The sequence below is a fragment of the Gallinula chloropus genome (assembly GCF_964237585.1).
Source record: "Gallinula chloropus genome assembly, chromosome: 3".
Taxonomy (NCBI): domain Eukaryota; kingdom Metazoa; phylum Chordata; class Aves; order Gruiformes; family Rallidae; genus Gallinula; species Gallinula chloropus.
The window spans coordinates 46,594,024-46,620,553 of NC_140087.1; the positions used below are offsets into that span (position 1 = coordinate 46,594,024).

At 35.3% G+C, this 26,530-nt stretch overlaps 1 protein-coding gene across 1 annotated transcript in view; it reads right to left on the minus strand.

The window, feature by feature from the left end:
• CEP170 (centrosomal protein 170) overlaps window positions 1-25,429 on the minus strand; it is a gene marked incomplete at its 5' end in the record, with an annotated part of 73,235 nt that extends 47,806 nt beyond the window's left edge. Inside the window, 7 exons of the mRNA XM_084261979.1 lie at window positions 2,480-2,956; window positions 11,046-11,180; window positions 13,228-13,390; window positions 13,503-13,559; window positions 14,155-14,235; window positions 20,192-20,281; window positions 25,325-25,429. Of these exons, the coding sequence (XP_084118105.1) occupies window positions 2,480-2,956; window positions 11,046-11,180; window positions 13,228-13,390; window positions 13,503-13,559; window positions 14,155-14,235; window positions 20,192-20,281; window positions 25,325-25,429 (1,108 nt within the window). The remainder of the gene's footprint in view (window positions 1-2,479; window positions 2,957-11,045; window positions 11,181-13,227; window positions 13,391-13,502; window positions 13,560-14,154; window positions 14,236-20,191; window positions 20,282-25,324) is intronic.
• Between the last annotated feature and the right edge of the window lie 1,101 nt (window positions 25,430-26,530).

Sequence of the window (26,530 nt, forward strand, 5' to 3'; positions counted from 1 at the left end):
TATGAATTGGTTTTCTATTTAGACTCCAAGAGCTTTCAGTATCTGGCTCTGCAAATTTTGTACAGCTCCCGGTGATTCATTTAACTCTCCATGACTCCAACAATGAAACACTTTGTAAGCTGATCAGTATCAGCAGTGCATTGGAATTACCCTTTTCACTAAAATTCTCACCTGTGAATACTTATCCATGACTTACAAAAGGCAGTATTTTACCATCTGTACTAAAGTATGTTTCCCTATTTAATTAATTATATTTCTTACAAATGACTACTGAAATGTTCTAGGCAGGGTCAAAAGAGAAATAATATTAAAAAAAGCAACCCTGAAGTAATCCTTCTAGGAGCTGAAAATACCCATCAAGAGCCACAGCTCGTATTGTTGGATTCCTCACACACGTACAACAGTTTATATGACAAATGTCTACTGAAAATTGGAAAATTTAATACTAATTTAGTACTAATTTGAAAAAGTACAATGAGTTTTTTCATTATTCACTCCTTCAGCATCTGATGTATGCAGGTAAAATGACTGTTATTACTCATTCACTCCACAAGCTACTTTGAGATTATGTATTTAATAAATCATGTATGCACCTATAAAATATACTTCATAATGACATCTGAAAATGCATGGAAGGCTGGATACCCATGCATATTAAGTCACATATAACACAGAACAACTTCATGTACAATGAAAAAGTCTAAACTTTTAAGTTCTATCTCATTTCCTGGGAAGGAACAGTTTGACTTTCTTTGAACTCTTTTGGATCAGGACTTATTCATGTCTACACAAAATGTACACCTTTTTTTTCCTGTTCTCAAGAGGACAGCTTTTTTAACGTTTTCTTGCTTACATTGTCAGAATATGCAGCTACTATTCAGTTAAACAGCAATCATTTACTGGGAAACCATACTTAGCATGCTAACAGCACTGAACACCCAGCTCAAGTCCCAGCTTACAGTCCTCTGCTACTTATTTGTATAGTGCCTAAGAAAATGATATGATGGTTCATATACGTCTGAATAATAACAATAAATATGAACACCACAGTGAAAGGCGTGTAACAATTTCAGCAGTGTGACTTCAGTACAGCATATTGTAAGAAAGAGCTGAGGAGAAAAAAAAATATTTTTCAGAAAAATAGTAAAACCAAAGTTTCAAAGCAGCTGGGGATATTCTCTACCATTATGGTTTGAAAAAATACAAATAAGCGAGAATACAAACAGATCATATAAGATTACAAAATTCAGATATTTATTGCAGACATATGCATCCCATAACTTACATCTCAGATAAAAAAATTATCAAACCTTGAGGAGTTTGTGCCATGAAAAGGCTAAGACACTGCAAACATAGCCTTTCCTATTAATTAAAGTGACATGGCTAATACTTTAAAGAATCTTCATGAATATAATACAGTGTCATGAAGACCAAAGAATGTTTGGTGATACACTCTAGAAGAAAAATTATATTAACATCTTAATGCTAGCACATTGATATAATTCTTCTTTCAAAATTTTAATTTTTAGCTTAATTTCAAAGAGTCAGATGTAAAAAGGATTAAGACAAAGCACACTGGTCCCAGCTGGTTTAATTGCCAGGCATTATAATGTTACAGAATCAAGAAAAATGGCATTTGCAGAGTAAATCTGCTGGAATTAAAAATAGGAATAGGAGACTTGAAAAAGTTCAGAAGAAGTTTTCATTCTGAAAGTTTGAATGTCACAGGAATCTTTTATCCGACCATCAAAACTACTTTATTTTCTATGCTGCTATATGGCATCCAAAGAAAGCACACTTTCTACACTTATATATGACTGAATGTTATTTGAAGTGTCACTGTCTGTAATAAACAAACACGTATCATCACCTGGAACTCCATTCAAGAACAGCATTCTTACAAATACAATATTCTGCAAGCTTAGTGTAAAAATCGAAGCTCTTTGTCCATTTCAGAGTCAAAACCAACTCCACCATACATGATCAATTTAGGCAGAATAACTGTAGGTTGCATTCTTTGCCATGAACGATTTTCTCAGAGCACATGAATATTCACAGAACATACGCTACTGAAAGAGTTGATAAAAGTGTAACTTGAACTTCAGAGCTTCAATTCTAAAAAGCACATTAGCTTTAAGTCATGCATGGGAAAAAGTGAACCATAAAATTCAATTAAGGGGTTTTTTTTTTCTTTTCCCGTTCAAGTTTAATGTTTTAAATATTTAATGTTTACAGCTGAAGTAGAATATGTCCAATTAGTATACCTATTGTAAGAAGATTTAGGATTTGGGTTTCTACCCTAGGATTTGGGTTTGTACCCTCCTTTAAAGACTTAATACTGTGAATAAAATTTCCGAGCTCAGATCCTTGAATTTGTGACTTCAACTGAACTCCACAAGGGCTCAGGGATCCACTCACTGGATGCTGGTGAGGAATCGTTGCTTTCAGAAATAAGCATAGCTGGAATGATTCACGTTACCTTTCAGCCTCTTCAAGTATACTGGAACGTCACTCTTAATACTTTTGGAATCCTCCTCTGTTGGCTCCCATATCATTCTAGGAGGATTGTTCTGTGCTAGCCAATCTGCTACTTTGCTTTCTGCAGCCATCATCACCGTTTGAAGCCCGGGCAGGTCCTGACCATTGGAGGAAGAAGGCTTTTTTGACTTGTGACGCTGTTCCGATGTGAATTTTGTGACGTGATCTTTGATTGTTACTTTTCCGGGAGTAGTATCATCAAATTCAATGGTAAAGGAAGCATGCCCTGCCCCTGCTGCATGGGCACTTTGAGTGTCTTTTGTTGGAATTTCATGAATAGCGCTCTCTTCTACCTGTGAAGGTTGCTGGAATTCTTTTGTAGGGATTTCAAAATAACTTGGCTCCCTACAGAAAGGATAAAGTTCTTCACTTGCAGCGGCAGATTGCTCCTCAGCTTGCTTGGCATCTGTGCTGCATCCTATTAAGAAAAATAAAAAAATAGATTTCACGATACTTGGGGACTTCAGGTTCTTCAAGAAGTTTCCGAACTCCTGTAAAGGCCACTTGAGTAATTTCTGGAATAAACAGTAAGATTGCAGAGAAGGTTGAGCAACCTAGTTCTGGAAAAATAATTCCAGAATTACATATAAAATGTATTACTGAAAGGCCTGCATGAGCTTTGGCTGTAAGGACTGTGAAGTTGCAAAAAGCTCACTTAAAATTTGTCAAAGGAAATTTGCAGTCCAAAAAATTTTTAGATGATGCAAAGGTCAGATGGGTTATTAGCACATGGAAAACACGTAAATCACATTAGCGAAACAGTTGAGATGATCATTACTGCAATTCCAATCTACTGGAAAAACATTGAATCAAGGTGGCCCCAAAACCAGTGCTAATGATCTGGCTTTTGTCTCCTGCAGTAGATAGCTGGTATGACTTTCTTTGGTAAAATTCTATGGAAAAACATTTCACATCTAAACGCATGAAAAGTTTAACAATGAAAAGCATTGGAACATGTTTTGGAATTCAAACACTTTAAGTTTCTACTAAAGATAAGACCAAATAATTGACCTCCATCTACTGTCATCTGCTCTTATTTTACTTGTTTCCATAACCTGTAGAAACAGCAAAAGCAATGATATCTGGAAGCATGCAGAACGCTACCAAACCATACTCTTACTGGGTAAAGAAAGCAGAGTGTGGAAAAAGCACTGGTTAGTAATTGAAAGTCCAACTGTATAGCCTGAATGAAGGTTAAAGTTTCTTGTGATTGCAGCAAAGATACCAATGTGCCTTTAAGAAAACAAACCTTCTGGTTGCATTTCACAAATTGGTAAGCTAGCCAAAATATCTGGTATAGAGAAGTGCTGCAAGTAACAGATGCTTGAGATGTTAGCAGCAATGGCAAGCTACATTCCAGCAAAAGAGCTCCGAATAGTTCCTATGTGATTGATCATGAACCACATTAAGATGTTTAAGAAATCATTTTAGGTTGCCAAGCAATAAAATAAGAATATAATTAACAGATTTATGGTGCTAAAAATAGCCACACATTATCAGCTAAGAGAGCTAACATTTGTACATAAAACTATTATGCAATGATGTAGCAATAGGAACCTTCATACTGGAGTCAGGAGTTTAAGGGGTAAAGGATGCACGATGGCACAATGCGCCAATGCTGTTATTCACAAACGCATGCTACTTGTGGAGTTTTAGGAAAACAATGAAAATTTAAAAAGAACGAAAAAAGAATGGTGATTTGACAAAGGGAAATAGAATTAAGGGACAACATTAGCTGGAAAAGTTAGAAAAATAAAGCGATAACAAAAATAGTACACATTATTTATTATTGCCGTGCTTGGATACCAACAGGATAAAATAACTCTGATGCAGGTAACAACTGTTTTATCTAAAAGTAGATGTTTCAAACACAGGAGGTTCAGAACTCCGACATTCTCTGTATTGTGCTGTTGCATTCCCACAATACTGTAGCTAATGCTTTTCACTGCACTGTCAGCTGCCTCATCTCGGTGGGCACTACCGCAGCGACTCGCTACTCAATGCTTTTCAGTCCCCCTCCTGAAAACACTTACCTCAGCAGACAAACCATGTAGAATACATCTATTTTACTGACGCAAAGGTCACTAAACCAGCTTCAAAGTTTAGACAGAAATGGTACAGAAACTAAGTACAATACTTTAGGTAAACTACTGTCCTTCTCTGCTTGTTTCAAGCTGGAACGGATCAAGCTCTGGTAGGATGGAATCTACAGCCAGGATCCTTACAGTATGCACCACTGTCATTGAACGGGAGAGTAATCCACCAGGGAGCCTGTTCATAGGGAGCTCTATTTCTTCCCTAAGGCTCTAATCAGAAGAGTTTCAAGCCTACAATTCCATGCAATTCCTGCAACCAACAATTAAGCAAGATATTGTATTCAATGCTCCTTCGAATGATAACTGGCTAATGCAGTATGTGTCGGGAATTAATTCTACTTTTGGGCCAGGCAAGAGCAGTCTACTGGCCATAAAATAAACAGTAGTTTTCAGCAAATATGAAATAACTGGTTCATCACAATCTTTTGAAAGCTGTAAGCCAAACTGCATGAGATGTATGGTAGGCTTAGGATCTATAGCACTGGCTTCTCAGCACTCATGGACAGCTTCATAAAAAAAAAGTTTATTCTGTGAAACTTACCTGCACCATATTTAAGATTTAAAATCAATTTTTAATACTATAATAATATGCACAGTATGTGATTCTAATATTTTTGATTCAACAGATTTTATAATTTTGCTGAAATCCAAATTATGACAGAATGAACTTAATCAAGTGAGAATCTGAACTACAACTAAATTGTAAATGCCTCTAAACTAGAAAAAAATTTTAGAAATTATGTAACAAAAATATTTGAAATACACATTTAAAATTAATTACTTAAAAATCCAATTTTCATCCTGAAGTCCTTGCATTTTTGTATCACAATGAATTAAAGAACTGAAAACAATGAGGAGAAAGAAATTAATATAGATCCTGATCTGAGCCACCCTTCCAAATGTTTCTCACAAATGCTCAATGCAAGTCCTTACTACAGCTTTCTAAAGATTACAAAGAGTGATCCATAGAACAGCCTTACCTTTGATATCCTGTTACAAAAGTCATTTGCTGGAATGGAGGAAATTATACACTGAACAGGCATCTTTAAGAGAAAAACCTCAAGCAAATACTGAAGACAATGATCACCACAGCTCTACAACTTTTAAACATAACAAGCATAGTATCAGTAGAGCAAAAAGGGCAATTGTGTGGAACAAAGTGTATTTTGGGAAAAGGAGGGGACAGACGTGTTATGAACTGCAGTCTCCTTAGGAACTCTCGAGATTTCTGAACTGGCAAGACCAAAAGGAAAGGGGCAGAAAAAGAACCAGGGTATCTGTAGAGAGGCAGCTCTCATTCTACACAGGTCTAGTGCTAGGAAAGACAACTGTGCAACAGTTTCAGCAAGGCAAGTAAGAAGCAATAACTGTAGCCGCTACACAGGTGTAGGGAGACTATCAATGAAATAAGGAGTCTAGGAAAGGCTGGGAGGGAAAATGTTATATTTTGGAGATCAAAAGCTTAAACAAATGGAGATTCAGAGAGATCCTTTACTAGAATATTCTCAAGAGACGGTCATCAGAAAAGCAACATATGCTTTGTATGGAATTGATGACACTTTTTTTTTTTAAGTTTTATCTCATGAGGCTCACACATAAAAATAGTCAGAATCTTTAAAGTTTACTTGCCAACCTGGACAATAAATGTCACAGGTGTTCAGCAATATTCAACACAATCCACCAGATATGCAAGATATTGCCTGTATACACGAATACATAATCATCTGCAAAAATAGAAGGAAACCTCCGAAAATATTCCACACAGTCTTCAGGTGTTTTAGAAATAGCCTTTTATTTTCTACCTTAAACATCTAGTTTTAAGAATAAAACTTGTAGGATAAAATTATCTGGAATTTAAAAAGCACTTCTTGAAAAAATATACATCTTTAAATCTGGAGCAAAATTCTTGCAGAAGGTGTAAGAAGCAACCAAAATATCACACTTACGCAATACTCCCAAAATATTTTGCTTATGTTAGCTTTGTTTTTAGTATTGTGCAATGTATGTTTAATGAACAGAAGTCAAAGTTAGTGCTTTCAAACACGTAAGGGAATTTTCTTTTTTCTTCTCTCATTCTCTCCGTATTACCACTTTTTAATTTCCACTTACCTCTTAGGTTCTTTTTTTGCTATGGCTGAAGCATATTTTTCATTTGTTATTTAAAGACAAGATTGCAAAAAACATGTGTCATGGGTCATCAAGTATTAAATAAGATCTTTGTCTTTTAATCTTGTCATAATATCAAACTGCTCCAAATAAAAATATTTAGTATTGTATAGAAATCCCTTCCATTCATAATAAATCTTGTATCTGCATGCTTTAAAGGAGTTAAAGTGAAAAAAATGCAAAACTAATCTTAAATACATTGCTGTGATGGCTCTAAAAAGTTCTGTAAGCTCTGTGTGACATACCATGCACATTTCCTGCAGCACTTGTACATATTCCAGGCAAAACCTCCACAAAATTCTAGAACAAACTTCTAGGAACTTTAATGTTAATACACACATGTTTAATCACTGGTAAAAAAAAGCCAAATTTCTAAAATAACAGTCAGTCTGCTTTACCTTAAAATGACACTTTCTTAAAAGTAAGGGACATTTAGTCTGCTATATTGTTATGGAGTGCTGGTATTAAAAAAATCCTTCATGCCAAAAGGAAAAAAAAATACTTCAGATTCTTAAAGCCTGTTTAAAAATTGACTTCCATATTTTCTTAGAATTCTGTTTAAGGTATTAATGATCTAAAATTCTACAACTACTATTAAGATCAGCAGAGAATGCAGCTATTGCTTTTCCAGGAAACAAGAGCCTAACACACTGCAATAGTAATTACATACCCTATAAACTTGCCAGTAACATGTAAATTGAGCAGCTGCCGCATAAAGTCACCCATACATAGGTGTATATGCAACTGCTCATTTTAATACAGACCAGCAGATCTATGTATCATTTAATTAGAGCACCATGCACGTCTGAAAAAAACAAAAACAAACAAACCCAAAACAAACCAGAAACATTTTTTTCTTTCCAAAGTTTTCCAGGCTATTCTGGTCTGTTAGCAAATAATTTCCATTAGTGAGTTTCCCTTGCGATAGAAAGACAGTAACACTGAAATAATCTCATTAACTTGAGACTGTAAAGACTAATTGTCTATAGTTGGCTTAGCAGAAACAAATCTCCCATTTCAATCTCCTCATTAAACCTTGCCCCATCTGTTATAATTCATGCCTTCTTTTCTATTCACTGAATAATCATGTACCAAAGCATTAAAGCATGAAGCAGATTCTTCACAGAATTAATTTCTTAAAATAATATCAGGCTTTATCAAGTCGAATTAATGAACAAAAAGTTCAAGAATTTATGTATGAGAATTCACCTGTAACACACTTATTTTTAGGTAGTTTATATTAAGAAGCGTGTTCCAAATTGGTATTTTAAATAGTTAATACAATTTAGCCCATGAAAGAATAACTGTAACAATCTTGAATGTTTATTATTAAATGAATCTTCATTTTTATTTTTAAAAAAATTCCAAATGTGACAGTCTTATGAAGTTTCCAATTTCCTTTAAGCATTTCTTTATATTGATTTCCAATCATTACCTTAACCTACATTATGAAACCCAAGCGCATGAAGAAAATACATGCAAAGTTACTTTTCAACAAGTTAGTGTTTCCATGGAATGCAACTATAGGCCAAAGGGCCTATAGTTGTCTTTATTTTGTAACTGTATGAAAACATTCAGGATGGGGTTTTTGCACACTTCTACACAGACATGATTAATGTTCTGAGATTGAGGAAATGTGTCCACATGATTGGAATTATCCAATCTTCTCAGACTCTCTGCCAACACCACAGAAAACATCTACAACACTCAAACAACAATTAGAACATACGACTAACGCTTTCTCAGAGATTAATTGATCAAGATAAATAAATCACTTGTCTACACAAAGAATTTTAGTTCCATATCCTCACAAATGAGATTGTTTTGCAAAAGTGTCAGATTCTGGCTTTTTCCCAGCAATGTCTTCCTATAACATTTCACATAAGTTTTTGTTTAGTGTGTGCTTACTCAAACTGATTTCCATTCTTGAAGATTTCTTATTTTTTCAGTTTGAGGCAACAGAAGCTATACCTACACATTACTTGCGAGGAATTCAAACTGTAGGAGATAAATATATGTTTACACAACAAAAACATAAACAAAAGGGATATCTAACATATGTTGTACATTTTTAAAAAAAGTATTTACCAAAGAGGCACATATAGAGAGAAAATTAACAAATATCAGTTGAACACTGTAGAAAATATATTTCCTCTATTTATATATATTTGCCTTCACTAGGGCAAAGCATGTCAAAAATAAACCCACCACTGAAGTTCTGTCTAGAACAAACTTACTTTTGTCTACCACTGAAACTTCTTGATTAGTTTGCGAGAAAGTTGGAGTCTTAGGTTTTTTTAGCTTGGAAACTAAGAGACGCACTGATTGCTTTCTGAAAGATATCTTGGTAAAATAAATGCGTGAGCATGTAAATCATTTGATGCAAAACTGCTTCTGAAAAGGCAATTTAAAATTATGAAAAACTAAGGATAGGCATGCTATAAAATAAGAGCTGGAATATTGTCTTGTCTTTTTAATGGCATGGTACCAAAACCATAGACTTCAGGATATGACTTCTTAATATTTAATGTGAGTAAATCACATGCATGTTTTTAAAATTAAAACAATGTAGATAGATATATAGGAATATAAAAAGGCTACTGAATTGTTTTTTTATTGTATTAGTTTACTTCTGATATTGGCATTTAAGCAATAAAAGCACAGGTACTAGAGGCTTTACCACCTGTGTCTTGGCATATACAGTGAGAGGCAGAGGTTTCACAGCTAATAGCTAATGCTTCCTGTAATCCAGAAAGCAAGGAGAATCATGTGTCTAGCAAGTCTATCGATGGCATGACTTGAAGGCAAGGACTTGGTTCTTTTTCTTTGTCACTGACCACATATGTGCTTTTCCTTTGTGTTGAGAAAAGTGGAAGTGGAACAGTAATGGTCGTTGCCTCTCATTATTGTTGCCTTTACAAACAAAATCTGTATTCCTTACAAATGTTTAAAGGTGTTAGAAGAACACATTTCTAGACAAGATTTGAACTGTAGACTTACAGATTACTAATGCAGGATATTAAACCTGTACTTAAAAAGCCTCCATAGGTGCACCCAATAGCATATGCGACTCATGCTGCATACGGTGGGAAACCTTTTCACCAAAAATCTCAAACAAATAAGAAGGTGTTCTATAACGCACTGCATTATGATGTGGTTCTTTTATATCCAACAGCGCTGTTAAAGTTGCACAAAAACTGTCACCAATAATACGTTTTCACACTGTTTCTTATTACTAAGAAACTTATTATCTTAAGGGACTTACTTTACTGTCTAAGTCATGACAAATTTAGATTAATATGAAAAAGGTCATTAAAGGCTATGGCAAAACATTCACTCCAAAAACACTGACATGATTACGCCGAAGTGCTAATTTAGTTTGATTTGACATGTTTTTAGAGTTTACTCCAATTCCCAAAGAAAAAGACTCACAATAACCAAAGTAATTACTATTACAAGAAATGAGAAATTCCCACCTCAGTTAAAGTACCTTTAAAAATTGCAAACTTGAAACTGTTGGGCCCTATATACATGTCTAAACAGGTAAAGAAACATAGCTGAATTTTGTCCTAACTTGAGTAAGCTTTAAGATTATTCTGTCACTTTATTTATATGTCTGATGACAGATTTAGAAGCCTAATTATAGACACTGAGATTTAAGTTTTGGCAATACATACTGTGTATAGCCAAGCTAACTAAAAAAAATTATTTAAAAAAAATCGGTATTACAGGGAAATAAACATCACCAGTTCAACTTGAGGCTACATAAATCTTTAATGCAAGAACTATGAAATGTAATTTTCACTAATGTGGCATTACGGAATTACAGGAGAGAATCTTAGCACAGATCACCTTAATAGCTAAAAGCCAAATACAGAAATAATATAGCACCATTTTTTTTCAGAAATTTTGATAAAAAAATATCCCTATCCAATCTCTAATTTCAAGCATGTAAAATGGCAGATAGGAATTACATTGATAAGACACACTGGTTCAGGTAACATTATTTTCTGTATTTACTGAAAATAAATTATGTTATATAATAGAAGACATAAGTGAAACTGGTCTCTGAAAATGCATAGCATCTTTCAGAATTTTTTTAAGCTAACTTAATATTAACAGGCTTTCATCCATGCAAACTGTCTAGGAAACTTTCAAACATTAACACCTATTTAGTTCTCTACTTAAGAATACATGTACTTTACTTAAGAGCAAAACCCTACAAAAATAAGATAACAGACTTGCCTGAAGCCCCCGTCTCATGCATTTTTTCTTCATGCTTGCTATTTGGCTTACAACCACCTTTTTCATCAGCTTCATCATCACCCCACCAGGCTGGCTGCCCATACAAAGGTGTTCCACGAGGCATGGCAGAAAGATCTATAACATGTGCCAAAAGCAGAGGAAATTTTCTGTTTAGTTGTGATATCTAGGTTGAAATAACACAAAGAGAGTCAATGGCTTGGATTGTTTCTCCCGGAAGCTGAAGTGAATTGGTTGCATCCATTTGCCAAAAGACAAAGCAAACTCAGGCTGGATAACTGATCTGGGTTCTAAAAATAAAAACTTACTAATGACCTGATTAAAACTTCTGGCACAAACACTCATGCAAGGGCAGCTGACTTCTCTTATTGTTACCCTAATATACCTGTAAACATTATTTTCTGCTTTCAGTTTGAAGTCATCAGCATAGCAGTACATTCCTAAAGGCTATCTGCAGCTATTTCTGGGAGAAGATTCTCACTTTTACCCACATTGACCTTTCAATGAAATCTGAACTCACTGCATGAAAAACTGATCAAATTTTGCAATGCTGCCAAGGTTCCTAACTGCCGACAGCTATTAGAGAGCTGAAAGTTACCTTGTATAAAACATTACTGAGCATAACCATTTAAAAATTTTTTTGTAAAGGCAATAGTTAAATTAAAGTACAATTAAAAATGCTATTCCTCATATAACTTGTATACACAATTAAAACCCCATTTAAACAAGGTTAACTAAGAAATAACACACTGATACAATTGAGATTTCTAACTGATGATAAATTGAATAATTAGGTTTCATCTGATCTCTTAGTGAATACTTCACCCTACTGAGATGTAGGCATTCTAGTATCATACAGATGTTCTGAAGATACAATCTTCATATAAAATAACATGATTTTCAATACTTTTACTAAATTTTTTATTCACTGTCTCTCCAAAGATGATATATAATCTCATAGTCATGCCAAAAGTTTCAGTATGATTTGAAGATAATAAGTACTTCTTTTTTTAAACAGCATTACACTTTAGTAAACACTGAATTGTTTTCAAAAACTAGATGGCTGATACTTGTGCACTGAATTAGCAATAGTAAACAGCTATGCAAATATACAGCAACAGCGAGAATCAAAACCCAAAGAGATTTTGAGAGTTGCACTTAAATATAGATCCCTATAATTAACTCTGACTGTTACTTTTGTATGACTAAAGAGAAAAAAGGTAAGATGAAGATTAAAAAAACCCGCTGTGCCACTTTATGAAAATTGAAGAGGACCCATGCTGAAAAGCTACACTGAATAGGAACACTGAAGTACTGGACAAGATTTATGTACCCCAAATAAGACGCTAGATCAGTCAAAAAAAAGCAGTTTATTAATACCACAGAATCCTATATGTGGGAAACAGAACTCTTTTAAATGGGTCTTCTAAAAGAGTAGTTTAAAACTAAATAAAAGTGTACAGCCTTGTCCTAAGAAGTCAGATGTAGTCAGCTCCGTATTAAGGAAGCGGTAATACCTGATTCCTTTCTCATTCTTGTGATTTTCTCCTGTAGTAACAGGTAACACAGCAAGTTACTGTAAGATGAACAATAACTCTAACAAGGCTTGCACTGAAGACATCCACCATGGCACATTACATTAATACAAAAGATCGTGTAGAAACAAGACTGAAGCTACAGTTTCTACAATTTTTTAAACCACAGCAGAACATTTGGGTTCTATCCTGAAGCATCTAACAATGAATGCTATTCCCTACAGAACAAACCAACCCCAAAAATGTTTAAAAAAATAATAAAGAGAAAGTGCATACATGACAACGAAGATATTAAAAAAGTATCAAACTGTTCCTGCACAAAACTTTTTAGTTAAACTGGAAAAAATAGCAGATTTCCTGTAGCAAATGCTGAAAGTTTGTGATTTTGGGAAAGAGAAATGCAAAAATCTGATAAATATTGATTAAATGCCCCTTTATAAGCTTTCTTAACAAGTGGACACTGCAATTAAAAAAAAAGGCAGAAAGTTATTAAATTGGATTTAAACTATGCTTAGAATTTCATATATGTAGAGTTTTTACTATCTAGATAATTGCACAAGCATCCTACCAAAGAAAAAAAATACCCTTTACAAGTCTGTGCACTTCTGCTGCACATTGTATTTGCTTACCCATTGATTTCTCCTCAGATTTCAGTGCTTCTGTAGTTTTGTGGTGCACTTCAGCTGGTGAGTCTGTTACCTTGGACTCGGAGCTTTTGGAGTTGGTTTGCTTCGGTCCTTCAGCCTCTGAAGATTTTTGGGATAACTGGAGTTGGCTTGTGAATTTTTCATGCTACATGACATTAAATGGAGAGAACAAAAACACCCTCAAACAGTGAAAAAAAACCCCTGTTTCCAGTAACTAAACAATGACAGAACGTCATCTAGGAACTGCATGTTGTTACCTTAAGTGCTTCTTCAGGGACTCTCATCTCTCCCCGAACGACAGTAAAGAGATTGGTATGTAGGAAATGCTAAGGAAAATACTGGCAAGATTTCTCAATTCACAAACAGATTTTACAGAAAAGTGACAGTTCTGCCACTGGAATAGTGACACCTGTTCTACAGGTAAGTCACTATTAGGACTAGTGTGTACAATCATACTTATGAAAGCAAATGCACAATTCTTTGCTATTTGTACATAGAACGTTGAGTAAATGCCTTAATATTGAATTTTTTTTTATTATTTGGTTGTTTGCTAAGTAATTATTTGTAATCTTTTCTAGTGGCATACAGTCTCATATGATACAAATATTTGTGTATCTACCTCCAAGAAAGGTAACACACAAGTTACACATTAGGTTTTAAACAGTAACTGGAAGTTGAGGTTTCTTGCAGTGAGAAACAATAACATGTACTTTATCAATAATTCTAACCAAGGTACAGTATTCTAACCCCCCTGCCCCCTCCCCATTTTCCCTAATAGAGGCATTTTTGCATTAATGAGAGAAGTAAGTATTTCAAGTCACTTCTCAGAGTATGAGAAGCCTTCATTTGGAACAATCATACTTTCAGCAGGAAAAGTGTGTTGGGGCACTGCGCATTTTTGACAAGGATATCATATCCAAATCTCAGCTTATCTTCTAACTTCAGAGTGATGTATGTCTGTTCTGGAATCCTCACATCATTCACAAATGTCTACAGAAATAAATGAGGACAGAAAGAGATAGTGTTAAACTCTAAAATAATAAAATTTCAAATTTCTTCACTAATTTTGTAAGAAAGTTTTCAGCACTGCAAAGTTTGTACTGGTGAGCCACCAGGGAATTAAACTACAAGCTGAAATTGCCCCCTGCTTCACAAAATATTTCAAAAGAAAGGCTAAACATCAGTCAATAACAAGGCTTCTGACATCACATTGGGCTTGATGTTTCTTAGGAGTTTAGCAGTATTTACTGAATTGTTGATTAACATTCCCTCAACTTTGCACGTCCACTCATTCTTCTTGTAGTTTGCTTTTTCAAATGCAATCAGAAATCAGATAAATCAGAATTGATTTATCACATCTGTACAGTATCTAGCAGTGGATGTGAGAGTTCTGAGGTAGCTTATCATTTCTAAGTGTTGTCAAAGGACTTACAGGAAAAAGGGACCATGTTAGTGCATCCAAGTAACTCCAAATAGCAGCGATATAGAATTCAATATACTCTGAAACTTGAAAAAGTAAGTATAACAAGATTTGTAAGCAGAAATAGCATTTATTATAACAACTAGCTTGACAATAACTTTTGAAAATTCAGTTACTGTACAGTAAGTAATCCTCTCCTCCCTGTAATCGCTGTTGAAATCATAGCTGAAGAATCAGACATCCTTCAGTGATTTAGATATCAATTTACATACCCAAAAGTTTGCCCAACTGCATCTGCCATATCAGCTGACTGTTAGAGGAAGTACAGATTACCAATCGTTCCAATTTAGTTTTAATGTGGACCTTGAATAGTGAAAAGAATTGAGGAATATGCAGAAAAATGCTGGTATAAATTTCAAAGTAACACCTGAGATGCATACGATGATGTCCCAGTTTTGGCTGGGATAGAGTAGTTGGGTTTTTTTTAGTAGCTGTTACAGTGCTGTGTTTTTTGGATTAAGTGTGAGAATAATGCTGATAACACAGTGATGGATTTAGTTGTTGCTAGGTAGTCGTAGTGCTTACATAAATCAAGGACTTTTCAGCTTCTCACATCCTGCCAGGTACACAAGCGGGGAGAGCCCAGCCAGACAGCTGGTCCAGACTGACCAGAGGGATGTTCCCTACCATGTAATGTCATGCTCAAGGTATAACTGGGTAAACTGCAAAGAGGCAGGATTGCTGCTCAGAAACGGACTGAGCATTGGAGTTTTTCCTCATATGGTGAACAATTTCATTTGTGCAATTAGTTTATATGTATGATTATTCTTCTCTTTCTTATCCTATGAAATGGTCTTTATCTTAACCCATGAGGGTGTTTTCCCATTCTCCTCCTCATTCCTTTGGGAGAGGAGGGATGAGCGAGCAGCTGTGTGGTGCTTAGTTACTTGCTGGGGTTAAACTATGACAAATGACCAATTACAGAGGCAGCAAGGAGGAACAACAATATACATTCAAGTCAAAATGGATCTCAGATATGTAATTTGAAAGAGTCGGGAAACGATTTCATCTCTGGGGAAAAAAGAGAAAAGTATGAATAGTGCTTGACGTTAAATTATTCAAGCCCTTCTAGAAAGTCATCTACATAAAATCCTAAACCAGATATAAAGCCTTGAAAGGAAAGGGTGTGGGGGGGAAGAGGTTTTTTGCTTCACTGGAATGAACCTGCATCTTTAAAGACTGATTTACAGTCCTTGGAAGGTAGGCTGCCAGTGTCAAGCAAACTGACCAGGTCACTAATACCAGCAAGACTTAAGCTGCACATGGTGACTTCAGATACCAGAAACCAAGGATACTAACAGGCTAAGGTAAAAGCGAGCGTTAGGAACTGAGTGTTCTTCTCACAACTTGCCCTTTTGCCATTGGAGGGGGATCCTTAAACCTCATCCCAGAGTCATACCACTGTTCTTAGAACTCTCAAAATAATGCTGAATCTCTAACCATGAAAGTCAATTGTTTCTTAAAATTGAATTTGGTATCTTCAGAGACAACTTTATGTCAGTATCTTATGAATTCGCTGATAGAGAAATATGAAAGGATAAAAACATGTTTTGCCTAGCAGAAGAAAGTATTAAGGTCTCCATTAAAACTACTAGAGATCAGGCTACAAAGGAAACAGCCAACAGTAAATGTAACTGTGCATAATATTTAAGACACTTTCAGAGTTAGAGACCCTGAAAGAATTTTTCTGCAGTATGAGCTGACAAAAGCCTTCTGCACAGCATCTTGTCTTAAACTATTTTACAAGGCTCAATTCAAATCTGCATTACGAAGCTAGAATTTGCACTCCCAAGTTTCTCTCCTCTACATCCTCCCCCAGCTTTCTTGAAATCTTTCCTTTTACCTGAAAAGAAAGTAATATACAGACTTAAAAGAAGGTAGTATCTTCTTGTAAGAAATATGATTAATTAACGATATGGGAAAAGTCACTTGTTTCTTGGCATTGCTTTCTTCATCTTCTTCTAAAATCCAAAATGAAGCCTTAATTTAGGGCAAATTCAAGGCAATTTAAATATTTATGGATTAGCTTGTATAAGACTGCTGTATTATTTTATGAATTATTTATCAGTTGTATATTTTCCCAGATCTTAAAAAGTTTACAGCTTCTTGCTCATCTTTACTTTACCTAAGAGCTACATTTCTATACTACAGATAGATTAAATATCCAGGGTGCCTTTCTGAAAACCACTTCCTATTGGTTTGTTTTGGAGACTCTGAGTATCACAACCCCTCAGGATCATGCTACTTCAAACTTAAGAATTCCACAACAAAATGTACATGTTTCTAAGGAATGCAGCAGCTGAACAAGTCAGGGACACACGCACACACAAAATAAATTAAGTAAACCAAGAATCTGAATCTTTGAATGCTTGTGTTGCTCATTTAAATCTAATATTAGATTAATTCTGTAAAGGCAGAAACATGTCCTTTCCTCAAAATAGTAGATATAGTAAACAGAATGGCTTTTTTTTTTTTTAATTGATTTTCTAAATGAAGACAATGTTTATTTCCTTATTGAAAAACATCTTCTTTACCTACTTCATGGAAATTATCATGGATAAGAAAGAAGAATTAAAGGTACAAGTATTTACTGTTTTTTTATCAGGAAACTTTGAGTGGTGTTTAATTCATATTTACTCCACTTTTAACACTGTGGGAGTCCAGAGAAAAACCCCATGTGAAAACTATCCTCAAGGTAGCTTGAATTTCAGTGAATCACTGAAAAGTAGGATGCCATGTGGACATGTATGCATTTATGTCCTCCCAGGTCAAAATTCTGAAATTTGTCTGCATACAGTATGCTTGGCCCAGAGAACTCTGTCAGCACTGTGTGCAGTCCTCGTGACCAAACTGGTGGCATAAAACAACCAAACCGCAGTTGCTCTGCTACTGGAATTTTAAAATCTCACCACAAGCTTTGGAATGCAAAACAAAGCTAGCTTGGAAAAGCTAGTTACTATCTAAATAAGGAATCCTTTTCTCCTTTTACAATCACTCTACACGTTTTTATGTATATATATATTCACATGATTTCCAAAACTTTACTCTTCAAATAGTGAGAGTCCACTCTCTTTAAGTCTTCAAAGTCTGCTGAGCATTCTGCAATCCAGTCCTAAATCATTAGTGTGAAAGGACTTCATTATCCACCAAATACACCCAAGAAGAATGTTATTCAGCAGGGTCATTTGTATGTGATCATTTTTCTACTATGTTTTTGAGGTTGTATGTCAAAGGAGAGAATAAAGTTGAATTCTGTTGCTACTTGTGAAATAGGTTTTATCTTAGCAACTGTACACATCTGTTTCAGAAAAGATAAAGTTCTTAATCTTTTTTGTATGAAATAAAAGATAAGCAAATGACCAGGAGTTGGCATGATGGATTATTAGAAATAAAACCTTACATCATGGAAGTGTGATTAAAATTTACTTTCACTTTATTTTCAGCCTAGACATGTGAAGTCCAGGATAAATACTGCTGTAACTTTTTCACTGAACTGAGTGTTCAACAACCATACGGATAAGAATATTCAGGTATTAGATCCAACTACAGTTCATCTCGTGCAAGTATTTGGGACTCACAAAACTCAAAAGACCTATGTATTGGTCTTGAGCAGACAGAGTACACAACTACCAGGAATGGAGCGGTCCCATATACTAAGAAAAGTATGCATCTCTTTTTCCAAAGAAAGGGAAATAACTGAGGAGACACAAGATAAATGTTTGCTCTTGATGAAGCAAGCAAAGTAAGAATGGGTAGAAGCTGATGAAGCACTAAAAGAGAGACTTGGCAGTTAGGGAGGTGGTGTTCTCGTTGGAAACAGTAGCTAGACTGAAAGAATCACTGCCTAGTTAGTCAGTAGTTCACCACATGGTACAGAGGCATTGGCTATAGTGTTCTACGGCACAATTAGGTATGGTGTTGTATTTCCTCTTTCAACTTGAAACAAGGTGGGTAGAGGTATGTAAGACGAGCACAGCTGTAAAGACATAGCAAAGGAAGCACTATGAGGACAAAGACCAAGGACAGAACTCCTAAGATTTAATGTTCTCTGTCCTGAAAGTGTGGGAACAAAGAGTCCCTTTGATGTCTCTGGGTAAACAGCTACAGAACAACTGACAAGTCAAACCTGAAAACAAGTGAGATCAAGCAAAGCAAATAACTGAAAGCTAGTTATAAGAAGCAAAGAAAGGTGTAGAACAAAGGCATTTGAACTTATATTTTCATTAAGTTAAAGTTTTGTGGTAAGTCAATGAAAATCTGAAGGTATGCCTACTGACTACAGGAGTAACAGAATTAGCAAATAAATACAAATGAGTCAGCAAAATTCGCTTTGCGTTGAATTAATTTTTGATCAGTTCCTTGAAACTGTGCACTGACTCTCAGAGAGATAATAAATATTTAAGGAGAAAAGTTCTTATACCTCTACAACCATTCAAAGCATAAAACCCTTCAGGTTACGTTGGTTTCATACGGAGTTGAGACTGACATTTTAGAATGCTTAGTTACCTTGAAATACAGAAAAGCTAATAAAGACAGACTAACAGAGTTTTCATTACACACTTCAAGATCAAACACCAAAACCTAGATCAATGCTAACGGCAGTAACTTGAGGTTTCTTCATAGTCTTCTTTTTTTAAAAAAACATTTGACAGAGCTATTCACTACCTGTAGCTTTCTGCTAAAGCACCACACAACCATAACTAGTATGTATAAGCAGCTCATAACGTAGACTCTAAAGGACTACAAAAATATGATAGTTACTAAGTTTTTAATAATCTATTATAATATTCAAACATTTATAAGAGGCAAAGCTTACTTAGAGCATTACATGTTCAATTCCTATAAAAGCCTTAAAGTAAAATGTCACATGAAGCCCTATTCTGCTTGTAAATTCAGATTTTTCCTATATTGATTTGTAATAACTTCACACTTGGATTAATAAACATTTTGACAAAAATAATACTGGAAAACTAAATGCAAATATAAAATTAAATATGTTTACATATAACATGGCTATTGTATCTTAATTTGTTTTCACATATGAAGTACAATTTAATATTCTTTTCTGTATGAGAAAGGAGAAAAAAAAGGAATAGTTTATGAAATAAAACTTCTTAACCAGACGTTTTAATGAATGAAATCCCATTTTTTAAACAACATAAGCAAGATGCATTTTTCTATATTTCTGAAAGACAGAAGAGTAACATTTTCCTTTTTATCCTTTTGAGATTTTCCTACTGCCAATACCTTGTTATTAATGGAGTTTACTGCAGCCCTTTAAATAATGCATAGTAGAAAACCCTCACAAAAACTTTTTCCTTTTGAATGATCCCCAAATTCCAATCTTGTATTAAAAAAAATATAATAAACATTCACTTCATAAGTTTCACTCTCCTTACTCAAAAAAACCCCAAGACAAACATACAAAAGACTATGGAGGATCATACATTTCTGATATTAACTTACCCCATTCAAGCTGCCCAGATCCTTCACCAAATGTTCATCTGTAGAGGCATCATAGTTAAGTACAGCATGTTGCTTGTCCACACTTCGTGACTAAAATATATATTAAAAAATAATATAAAATAAAGTATTTAAAAACCAGATTAGGACAGTTTTAATGGCTACTTCTTAACATAGCATGATTTTTTTTTTCCTACACAGTACATTTATTCAAATTATGTAATAAAATAAGTCCCAGACACAAAAAACTTCAATAACTTCAACCTGGAATCATACCAAATTCTGGCACTGCATGCCCACAGCAGAATCCTAAAATTAATTATTATTTTCTTAATGTTCCCAGCCATATCTTATCCAAAAACCAGCAACTTCATCTTTATTTATTTATTTCTTTCCCTGTAACTATAAATGGATATGATTCCATGGTATTACTGTTCTCTAAAACATGAAGTTTCCTCTCATGCACCAGTAAATCCTCTAATACATTGACTAAGCAAAATGTACAAGTGCTGAAATGTGTTCTCCTTAGCTACAGCCTCTTCACTAAACATCACAGTGGCTCATGAGTTTTCACTCTCCTATCAGTGCTTCCTTAAACACTTGCAGCATTTATTTATTGAATTAATTCTTTATTTCACATCTAAACATCAAGTCACAGATAAAGAACCCCCCTCACTACTATTTCCTTTGAAAATACCACCTCCCTAATATTTAAGCCCCTTACACAGTCCTTGCCCATGGTCAAGTGTTTGCAGACCGTGGTGCTGACTTCAAGCAAGGAAGAGATGGGGATGGATGTATGCTTCCTTCATGCGTGCATATGGTCAGCACCTTGACATCTAGAAGAGTTCCCAACTGGATGGAGCCTGCAGCTCATCTTCCCCAGCTGTTCAGACTTGATCTGTGTGCTGGCAATTCAGCTAGTCTGTCCTGGCATGCATAGCAGCACATTTCTTCCAACAGTGTTCTTTCCAGTTTCAGGTTCATATCTTCTATCCTTGCTACTCAACTAATTGTTCAGGACCCTACAGCACTGAGAATGGCAAACTTCTGTCTGAGACTACCGTCCTAACTTCTGTACCAGCACCTGCAGTCTGACAGTTCCAGGAGTCCAAGGTTATCAGGGCATTAGCTAGTTCAAGGCATTAGAACATGCAATCTTCTAAATGGATCACTTTCTCTTCTCATTTATCATCTCATTCCTTCTTGATTTCTCAAGGCCTGCTAATATTTACTTCCTCATTCTTCCTTTCCACGCCATCTTTAGACTGCTTTGCTTTCCCCGCAAAGAGGTGAAATCGGTCCTCTTCTGCTTATACTTATGTTATTTTTACATTTTTCATTTGATCCAATTTGCTCTGCAGTCTTGGAGGGTATAGAAGAGGGGCCAGGATATAAAGGAGGAGGAGGGGAGAATTAAGGAAGAGGTGAACAAATTAATAACAAGGTCTGTGCCAATAAAAGCTGCATTAGTATACAACATCAGTTAAATGTTAATTGTAGCTGAAGATATACCAGTATAGTTCGTTTTCTACTAACTTAGTAACCTTTCTTCAAGTGACAACAAGCTCAATACCATCAAATTCCCTGAAGTGGGTGTGCTGCTGATCCTACGATGTCAAGCAGCAATTACATTTTTCCACAATAACTGATGCAGTAATGCAGGCACAAGAAATGATTTATCCTTACCTAGGTTATGGGAAAAAATTCCAAACTTTTTTCAGTTATGCTATTCAAATACATATAGCATATTTTAGTCAATATTTTATTATCTTTATGGGCTAATTCCTATTAAAAACATGTTAAAATGGAAAAGACACAAAAAGATCCTTAAAGCATCAGGACTTTTTGTCTTATTTTCTGAAATCTTAAGAATGATTACTTAAGTCTGTGGCTTTTAGAGAAACACCTGAAATTCTGCAAATAATTTGGCATATTTTTATTCACTGCACAAAACCTTTGCAGGTGCAAAGGCTGTGTAAATCTTTCATACACCAATTTTAATTTGGATTTCTTATTGTATACTTCCATTCAAATTTAAGTACTATCAAAATTACTTTTTCTAAGAGTGTGGTGTTCTGGTTGGCAGCTAAGCACCACACAGCTGCTGACAGTGGGATTGGGAGGAGAACAGGAAGAGCAAAAGCAAGAGATCTCAAGGGTAAGTTAAAGATAGCATAAGCAGCGAAGGAAAGAGGAAGAAGAAATAAAACAAATCAAGGGATGCAAAGGCAATTGCTCACAAGCAGACCAACACCTAGCAATTTGAGTAGGTGTTACTTTCCCCAAAACCCCCTCCCTTGTTTTTTGTTGAGCATGACTTTATTTGGCCTGGAATATCCCTTTGGTCAGTTTGGGTCAGCTGTCCTGGCTGTGTTCCCTTGTTGCAGAATGGCTTGAGAAGCAAGGCCATGAGCCTATGGAGCAGTTGTCCAACCAGTCGCCTGTGTAGCTTAGTAAGACCAGGCCCCACGCCGTCTTGGTGAGAACAGAAGGGTCAACAATCGGTCAGTGTATTTTTGTGTATCATACAGCATGGTCACAAGATGTGGGAGTAGGAGGTGTAATAAGGATTCAGTGTTCCTGGGACTGAGAAGAAGACATGATTCCCAGGCTGCAAGATGGGTGGAGTATGTAAATGTAACTTTTAATTAAGAGCCAATTAGAATACAACAAGTATAACACGTGGTAGGAACAGTATAAAAGGAAGTGTGTGCTTGCAATAAAGTTGAAGTTGCTTTATCAATCACATTGATTGGCAGCATTCTTCCCTCTCGTCGCGGCATTCCCTCTCAAATTTTTGTGCATCCCTAAATGTGTCACATGCATGTAAGAGGTACAGAACGAGAATATGCCTTGAAATGCACAAACTGTTCAGCAACAGCTAAAACACTGGTGTGTTATCAACATTGTTTTCGTCACAAATCCAAAACATAGTACCATAAGGGCTTCTATAAAGAAAACTAACTCCAGACTCAGTACAAAGATTTATATATGATTGAAAAAGAACAAAAATCACAGAATTGCTGTGGTAAGAACAGTATGAATATAAAGAGGAAAACTCGGTGAAAATAAAATTGCAAATAGCAGTATTTTAGACGAAGAATCTTCAATTCACACTACTAAGAAAGTGTTTGGAACACAGAAACTAAGAGTAATCTTTGGACATAATTTTGATGTTAGGAGTAATGTAGATTTTTTCACATTGAAGATTATTTCCCCATCAAGATCCAAAAAATCTCCTAAACATAATTGTGAAAGAAAAGTGTGGTATTTATTCACAAGCAGGGTGATGCACTGGAGCAGATAGTTAAATATGAAGTCTGCACACGATGAGCATATTTACAAAACAACTCTGTTAAAGCAAGTCTGTATTCCCAGACACAAACCCTCTGTTACAAGAGCAGTAGTTAGGTATCAAGCACACAGCAGAACCGAAATGCTTTTTTATAAGGGTTTTATAACATGTTTTCTGTCAAGGGATTATGAATAAAAGCATTAAATTCTGCTTTCTTTATCATGCATTGTCCACATGCTTTGCAGTAAGAGAACAACCAAGTTGTCAAGAGTGGAAAGGAAGGTCCTACACAAAGAGCTATACATACGGAACAAGAACACATTATTAGCTTCTCTTTTGGTGGGTTCCTCCCCCTCCAGCAGTATGTGGCATTGCAGTCATGCTGACATGTAGACCTAACATAACAGCAGACTAAAAAGAACATTCTTGAAAATTGCCAGGCCCCTTGATTCTTTTTTCTACCTCTGAGGTCAATATAAAACAAGTAACATTTTAAAATTACTCAAATCTATTCACAATATTAATGAAAGGTAGGTACTTTTGAAGGTGATGACTGAAGCTCTGTTATAGAAAATAATACATGCTTGAGTACTCAGCTTCTCTCTAACAACTGATGCACCACTGAGAGGAGATGGCATAAAGGGGAGAAGAAAAAGAAAAGGCTCCCTTATTCAAAGATAAGAACCCATTACAAGCAGCTAGTAGTAAAATAAAAATAGTTCTATTTATAGTCTTCTGGGTAGGAACCAACAGGGTGGAATTTTGGATTGCTTTGGTGGTGTTTTTTTTTCCTCTGTTTGTTTTTTTGTTTGGGGTTGTTTTAATACTTCCCTCATAAAGTGCTAAGGCATCATGCTGCCTGTCTTTAAGGAGAAATTATGAGTATTTTCAAATACTTTCTATCAGGACAAAGTATTTCCATCATCTGTAAAGCTTTTGAATATCTCCTGAGGTTGAGAGACAAATGCAGTTTATTAGAGATGTTATGTTTTGAGTAACACACATAAAAATAGGCTTCTAGGAATTTCATTAGCAAGTGAGGTTCTAATTTGGCCATTTAGTGTCTGCATACACAACTCTTGTGAACAAAAACTCCACAGGAAAATATTTTATTGAATACGATGAAGGGCTGAAAACCTAAGTTTTGAAGTACAATCCTGTTAAGAGTTCCACAGTAACCAAAGACAAGAAATCAAGAAGAAACACCCAAAATATTGTCATTAATAATTTAAAAAATACATATATAGAGAGAAGCAGCTCAGAAGACTACAGCTTTGATGAGTTAAGTGCATGCAATATGGCTACATAACAATACTGTCACACACCTCTCAGTGTGTTCCTCATAGTGATCCTGAAAGTTAAGGAAGCTACTGAAGTATTTTGGCTAAGACTCATATTTTTACAATTTCACTGAAACCATTACTGAGATTGAGTCATTCAACTTCCTTAGAGACAGAGGAACACTCTTCTCTACTAATTTCATTTGCCTTTGTACAACAAGATCAGGACATTAGAGCAAACCATGACAATAAATTAGAAGACAAGTTACATGGAAAAAAAAAAAAACACTTATCAAAAGTATCTATGTTGCAAGATGTATTTATTCTTCTATTCTTGCATTCTATATGTGATTTATATGAAGAAAATGTCACCATCTGCACTTCAAAAGCAACTGTATGCTTGATGGCAGTATAATTGAATTTTTTCTATGAACACAAACGATTAAGCAAAACAATCACTCCCCTAACATCCAGGGAATTAATTTTCAAAAGAAATACAAAACTAGTGCATTAAGTTCATGATTTGAGCAGTTGCACGTGGAAGGCTGATGCAATTACCTGTAACATCAGCTCACAGTCATCTCTTCCAACAAAAATCATTTCTCGTGGCAGCCTATGGCGAGTGCCTCCACTGCTCACCAAAAACCAGGATGTTAAGCTCATTTTCTGCTTAGCTGATAAATCCTTGGCAAAGCTACGTCATCCTGCAGTGAGAAAGAAAGAGAAACAGAGAAATTCATTTTAGTTATTTTTAGCTACAGTTCCTGCTCAGCAAACACTGTGAGTGGAATACAAAAAGCCTCTGAAAACACAGCAGTCTCAATAGCAAGTACTGAATCCAGTAATCACAGGAAATGACAGGATCCAGATTTGCATAGTCTGAGGCTTCATGCAACTAGGCAAATTCAATCAGAGGTAAGCTTCTTCAAAATGAACAAGCAGCTATCAAATGCCAAAGTCATATGTCAAGTTGTCAGAAAGCTTTTAACATTTGACCGCTTATTATCAAGGTAATTGCTACATTAATGCTTCACTATCACAACCAATAAACCATGTGGCAAATATTCACAAAATACAGTAACTTCCATGTGTGTCATCCCATTTTCCTGTGAAAAAAACCTACCTCATTTGGTCTTAAACTCAGGTCCCCTGTACAAGCATCACGTGAAAGGTAGATTAAAGGAAGTTTTGCTCCTTATTTAATGTTACATCTTCTCCAGAAAACTTTTCTCTTGGAAATTTAACTGTACATTTAGACTTGTACACAGAGCAGAGCAAAATTAATAATTTAGAAGTTATTTATAAGTAATAACACTGAAAGCAGATTTCCTACAAAACTCCATTAATTTTCCAATAAACAACGTGACACACCACAAACCTGCAGAGAAGAAAAAACCCCAGCCAAACAAAAAAAGCAAACCCAAACAACCAACAAAAAAAGCCAAACCACAGAACACAGCTATTTGAGATGTCATAGAATATAAAATAAAGCAAACTTTGAAAACCAGATAAAATCTTTCATGCAAAATTTCTTCACGTAACATGGCCTATTTGACACTGCACAAAAATATGATTAAAAGCACTCTCCAGAGTAATTCAGTGGTCAATACTTGGAAAACCCTTCAAGTATTCCGAGTCTTAAAAAAGCAAGCCAACGCAATCATTTAATTCATTCACTACCATTCTGTAATCACTAAAAGACAAGCTAAAGAACATAAAAAGCATCCAGTCTGTATACTTCTTAGGACCAAATTGCTGGAATTT